Here is a 6395-nt window from a genome sequence, read left to right on the forward strand (position 1 = left end):
AACAATGGATTCCACGGCGCAGAAAGCCTCTTTAGACTTTATATCGAATTAAACCTATTGGATTGGAGTAAAATCCCCTTTCTCATTAAAAGAAATAAAGAAAAGAAAGAAAAAGGCCCTTCCACGTTCTGTAGCTTTTCTTCGGGTCTCTGAGATTCCGCAAAACTTGACTTGAAACGTAGACATATGAGTAAATCAACGGGAGGAACAAGCTTCATTTGAATGAGATGGAGAGAGTAATAAATATGCAGAACTCAACTATTATTTTCACAGGCAAATGAAACATGAGAACTGAAGATGGAAGTTTTACAAATACAGAGTTACATAATCTAGTCTGCTCCAATTCCTAACAGCCTTAACAATCCCTAGGCGGTCTTCGTTCCCACCCTGTCGAAGTGTAGAAAACAGTTTCTCCTCTACCCAGGCCTAAGTCTCTTTTGACCGGCCTTCCCATCAGACTTCAGGGTCCCAGCAGAATCCCCCTCGGAAGAGGCTTCCATCGATTTTGTAAAAGAACTTGAGAGATCTGCATACAGGTCAACAACTCTTCGGATGTTGTTGTTTAGTTCTCGGATCAGACCCACATTCCGGCTGAGATTGTCGGGTATTTTTGATTCATGGTTCTGGTTAATCTCGTTTATCAGTAATCTGTTCTGGTCTAAGATGTTTTGGACTTGGACGAAGCTCTTATGGAAGGTTTGCAAGACCTTGTTATCCACTTGGGATCCATTGCCGAGGCCTGAAAAGGCATCCCCCTCCATTACAACAAGAAGCTCAATCCAATCAAAACCAGCCCTGAGATTGCAGAGAGCAAAGAAAAAGAGATTGTAAGCTAGAGATAATGAGGGAACAAAAAAATCTTATATCAGAGCTCCCTTTAGGCTCTTGCTAATCGTGTCATAGTCAGGTTTATATGTGAATGAACTCAAAGACATTAAATTAAGACAAGAACGAAAAACGAAAAAGACCAACATCAACCAGAGAAACATCAGTCGATGAACCTAAATTTAAACCCCAGCAGAACAGGAATCGTAGCAAAACAAAGGAAAGAAGAGCTCAAAAAAAAAAAAAAAAAAATGACAGAAGTTCAGTAAGATTCTAGTGTCCAGGTAAAATTCGATAGAATCAACAACCCAGGAGGAACCATCATGTTTTTGAGAAAAATTTAGAGATACTTGCTCGAGATACTCGCAAAATTTCTGCCATGAAACCTAACCGGATAAAAGAAATCATGAATTGAAGCTTTAACTACTCCATGAATGATAAAAGAGGACACCGGAGACCCCGATTGACAATTCACAATGGTAAAAACTGAAGGTTCTGACTTTCGACAACCCAAGGAGGAGCAATCCGATCTCTGCATAAACTTTATAAAAAAAAAAAAAAAAAAAAAAACAAGCTCCAATCGGAGAAACAGTAGTCTTTCCAAAATCAGATTATGAAGGTGGCATTATTGTCTCAGAATCTGCAAAAGAAGAACATAAAAAAAATCAAGAAAAAGAACCTGTGGATGTATTCAGGCGTGAAGAACTAGGTCTGAACGGAAACCATGGTTTCCGCGTTTTTGCACCAAGGCGTAGGTCAAAAACAAGGATAATTTTTCAATATATGACATAAAAGTAGATCCATTACCATAAAAAGAAATTTTCTTTTGGGTTCGAAGAAATCAACTCCACAGCTCTTCTATTCGAGGTAGAATCAGAGCTCAAATGGAACTGAAAAGCAGACAATGCAGCAAGGGGGAACAAAGAGTAGTAGTACTACTGCCAAAGAAAGGCAAAGAACTGGAAAAATCCAGAGGAAGAAAAGGTCTAAAAAGAAAAATAAAATAATCGCAAGAGGACTTTTTGATTCTGTAGGAGCTGAAAAAAAGGACAAAATTGGTAGCCCAATGTTCGGCCGTACATGAAAATGCTGCAGAGAAATTCCTCAATTAGACAAAACTGGAAATAAAAGAAAAATAAATAAAATAAAAGCGAGGAAAAGAAGAGAAAGAGACGAGTGACAAATTCGAGAAACAAGTGAAATAACACAAGATCTTCCGATTTAGAAAATTTCCGTAGCACTTTGCTCAACCAAGAAAAACCCAAATTCGAAAGCGCAAACTGCCCAGATAGAAGAAGTAGAGGAATGAACCACGCAGAGAAGCCACAGGCAAAACTCAGTTTTTACTTTTTCTGTGTATCATCGCCGATTTCGGAGAAAACATGGCACCAACTCGAAGACCCAGAAGGTCAGTTAAAAAAAGGGCTTTTCAACGAGACAAAATTGAAGCATTGCAAAAGAAAATACGAATGAAAAGGAAAGCAAAAGCGATTTGCTGAACAGTAAACGAAAACTGTAAGAGGATATCGACATAGATATTCTAATCAAATCTCTATAACTATAATTTAATACATCATACCATGAAACAATGAAACATTGCACTAAAAAGTCCGGAGGCCCGAACGAGAAACGATCGATCGATTTAAAGGAATCCGCGCGAAAGAGGTACAGAAGAAGCCCTGAATTCAGAGAGACGAGAGAGATGCCATGAGAGAATAAGTGGATTGGACAGTCATGCTCCGCTTCCTCCCCTTCTGATTCTTCTCTAATATATATTTTAGTTAAAAAATCAAAATGGCTTTTTTAATTTAAAAGATTGGTGAATTGACTTGAACACCCCCCCTGTCTTGTCCTAATTAATATAATCATGGGAGAGGAATTATGTCAATTACTTCGCTTAATTCTCTTAAATAAGGGATGGAAATAGCAGCAAAGAGTAGGGGTGTTTTAGTAAATACACATTCGAAAATTTATGAGTCCAGAATAATTTAATTTAAAATTAATTTGCGTAGTCGGCAGTCCTCCCCCGATCTCCTCGTTCGGGGAAAAGAATTCCATAATATCTTCCTTAAACGTGTTAAGATCCAATAGCGACGCGACACATGGCAAAGAGGCTCGGCAAATCTCTAGGCTTGGAAACGAGGCTGCAGATTCCGGAGCCCCCTAAAAGAGCTGCAGCTTTTGTTCCCCTGGTGTGGGTCCCAGGGTTTGGCATGGCCGCTGGCGGACAGCGTATCGGACGAACAAGTTTGCCCATGACGAAACCTACGGCACGGTTGGCGTTTCGAAATCCGTTTTATCCTTTGGAAACCAACCTCTCCCGTTAATTACATTTTTGTGTGTACTTTCTGATATAAATTAAGGAAGTATATATGATTGTACTCCACATTCCACTCCCACTTTCATTAATTATAGAATTTATTAATTTTTAATTAATTAAAAGTACTTTGATTATGTAAAAGGTTGGAGGTACATTTCATTAGGATGGGAGAGAAAGGAGAAAAATATACACACCATGAAATTGATGTTTAAAAGTAATAAATTGATAATAAAACTTAATAGAGGTGACAATTTGCAAATCAAGTATTTCATATACTTCACCTTCAAAAGAAAAAGCTTCAAAATGAACAAACCTACTCAAGCATCATAAGAAGAGAATGTAAATACTAGAGTGTAAGAGTCATTGATGTATATCAAAACTCAATCACTATGTAAGAGAGCATTCCAAACTCCTCTTAAGGTAAAAGGCATACATTTCATGTACACATGTTATGAAACATCATAAAAATATTTTTAAACATATTAGAGTACATATTGCATGTACACATGTTTTGAAACATCATAAAGATCTTTTCCAACATATTAGAGTACTTAGATTTAGTCATTCCCATGATTTAAAATTCAACTAAGTTGAATTGGTACTAGAGTGATCAATCAAACTCTACCAATGATCGATCATCCAAAAGTGAATTGGTCAAGATTAGAAAACACGATCGATCAACCATAGTCAATTGATTGACCATCCAAAACAAGGTCATATCATTCTATAAAGTATGATCTATCATCCCATTTGGATTGATCTATCAATATTGTCCATGCAATTTTTAAGGTTTAATTGCATAGAATGAGCAATAATCTCACATGATTGATCAATCTGACATAATCTTGTTAGTCGGGGACATAAAGCATAATCGATCATAGGAAGTTCATTGATCAGTCATACTTGTATAGCAATGCCAAAGGAAATTCTGATTGATCAATCATCCCTTAGTAATGATCGATCAACTTAAATTTTCTAGACCAATAATAACTTGTTGATCGATCAATCCATCAATCAACAAGTCACTTCTTAACAGAAAAAAGAGTCATTATGATCAACTGATCGATCAATCAACGTATTGATCTTTATAAACAAGCTAAAAATGGCTAATTTGGCTTGGGGAATCTAGAAATTCCCTACCTAACCTCACATAGAGAAGTTACGAGTATTTATTGGCAAATTTATAAACCTTTATTCATAAAATCTTGAAATTCTTCTCCAAAGTGTTTATGAGTGAAAGATAGCTACTACACCTTTGCAAATCTTCCTATGTTTTCCTCTTTCTTTTCCCTACATTTCATATTAGACAAGCTTCTTTATTCAATATTGTATTAGAAAATAAGTAGATATGTGGATCTCTTAAAGAGGAACTACGTGTGGCTTAAAGAGAGGCGTAATCTCTTTGTGTAATTTCTGCAATTAGAACTTTTAAATAGTGGAATTTCTCAAAGGGTTATTGGGCGGTGAATACCAATAACGGGACATCGATAACCAATAACGGAATCTTTTTGTGTAATTTCAACAATTAGAATTTTTAAATAGTGGAATTTCTCAAGTTAGGGTTTTTGAGCAATAAATACCAATAAATTTTTTGTACGGATTCCAATCATTCAACGTAGATTCAAGACTGATTCCAATTATTTATCGTCCCAGAAAGGCAAGAAAGAGCTACAAGTTAAGGACTTGAGTTATCTGCGCATATAAACGAAGCAAAAACCAACAAAGAAATGAAAATCATTTGCGAGAACGCATCTACTTCAAATATGAGGAGTTGCTGTAGAGAACGAACAGGAGAGGTAGTGTTGGAGTGTGACTGGAAGACAACAATCGACAAACAAACTACACCGACATTAGATGACAGGGAAGACGACGACAGGCAAATGAACACGAGATTGCGGGAGTTTGTCGAATGAGCGAAAGACGCAAAAGCTGAGAAGAAACTAGCACCAGCGAGGATCGTCCATGGTGAACATGCATTACAGACAATTTATATAAGAGATTGTTGAAGATTTCGGAATCAGCGAAAGAGGCAAGAGCTGAAGACAGACGTGCGTCATCTTATTAATCACAATCCGAAAACAAAACGAACTAATAATGGCGGGGAATTGTAAATAGGGGTCTAAGATCCAAAATTAAAGAAAATCCACATTTTAGGAATAATTTCGTAGGCCTTCTCTTATTACACGATTTCTACAAAGAAAGTTTCCAACTAGTGGATTATTAAGGCCCCGTTAGTGCCCTTCGTTAGAAATTATAACCTAGGAAAAGTTAGAAATAATTTTCCTAGGACACATATTTCCAAAAAACTTTCAGAAAAAAAAAACCTATTAGTACCTTACTAGGAAATTACATGAAAATTTTTAAATTTTTCTAAGAAAAATTAAATAGATATGCCTTTTTCCAGGGCAATAAATAAAATCAATCTCACGCATTATCATACTTATCCGATAAAAAATTTTGTAAAATAAAATATAAAATAAATATTAAAAAAATTATCTAAAAACAAATACGTCATGTTGAATCAACTATCATACTCCACATAATTGTCACACATTTGACCTCTTATATTATTAAAAAAATAGTTAGTTAATTCAATTTGTTCATTTCTCCTTCTTCAAATGTTACATCATCCCCAATAATTTTTATTGGTTCTTCTCCATCAATCCCTTCATCATTGTGATCTGATATCTGTATAAAATTGTAAATAATATAACATACAATAATAATTTTCACTTGAGTCTTGCATGTCGTATAATAATTTTCACTTGAGTCTTGCATGTCGTATGGATATGCTGGACCAAAATTGCAAACCGTTTCTTCCACATACCAAAAGTCCTTTGAATTGTACTTCTTCCAACTACACAATGCTTACAGTACCAACCATGCATGAGTAACACATTGAGAGCATTGGAGAAGAGAACGCAAGAGAGCACAGAATCGAATTAGGTCGAACCCGATGTTTTTCCATACAGAAAGTTTTCCATTCGATTTTCCAGGTAAAGATTTCCTAGTAGATTTGTGTCCTGAAAAAATAGGCACTAATGAATCCAAGAAACTCATTTCTGCCTGAAAAATCTTTTCCTAGATATGGCCTAAGAGTTTATATAAATTGTATCCTTAAATACCGGAAGGCTGACCCTGGCAGTCGGTTAATTTTCTTCTTACTGGACTCTGACAACTGCACGCGTGAGTAACTCATTTACGGACAGACACATCGAACCTACGATCAACCGTTACTAATAAAATACCT

The 6395-nt window shown here is 36.0% G+C and overlaps 1 protein-coding gene across 3 annotated transcripts; it reads right to left on the reverse strand.

The window, feature by feature from the left end:
• Nucleotides 1–234: 234 nt before the first annotated feature.
• LOC137959200 (protein ELF4-LIKE 4-like) lies at nt 235–2488 on the reverse strand. Of its 3 annotated transcripts, none has more exons than XM_068806565.1 (2): nt 2405–2488; nt 235–795 (listed from the first exon to the last, which is right to left on the reverse strand). In XM_068806565.1, the coding sequence occupies exon 2, from the start codon at nt 759–761 to the stop codon at nt 417–419; it is 345 nt and encodes a 114-aa protein (XP_068662666.1). In that variant the 5' UTR covers nt 762–795; nt 2405–2488; the 3' UTR covers nt 235–416. The 3 variants fall into 3 exon arrangements, with proteins under 3 accessions (XP_068662666.1, XP_068662667.1, XP_068662668.1); XM_068806566.1 differs by lacking the exon at nt 2405–2488 and adding an exon at nt 1633–2264; XM_068806567.1 differs by lacking the exon at nt 2405–2488 and adding an exon at nt 1505–1602.
• Nucleotides 2489–6395: the final 3907 nt, after the last annotated feature.

Source organism: Aristolochia californica, unplaced genomic scaffold (genome assembly GCF_029961685.1).
Source record: "Aristolochia californica isolate CCGP_79_NKW_82.1479 unplaced genomic scaffold, dmAriCali1.0.hap1 SCAF_3, whole genome shotgun sequence".
Lineage (NCBI taxonomy): Eukaryota > Viridiplantae > Streptophyta > Magnoliopsida > Piperales > Aristolochiaceae > Aristolochia > Aristolochia californica.

Bases quoted from the DNA above. Each gene is read 5' to 3' on its own strand.
- LOC137959200 (XM_068806565.1), bottom strand. From the start codon at position 761: ATGGAGGGGGATGCCTTTTCAGGCCTCGGCAATGGATCCCAAGTGGAT.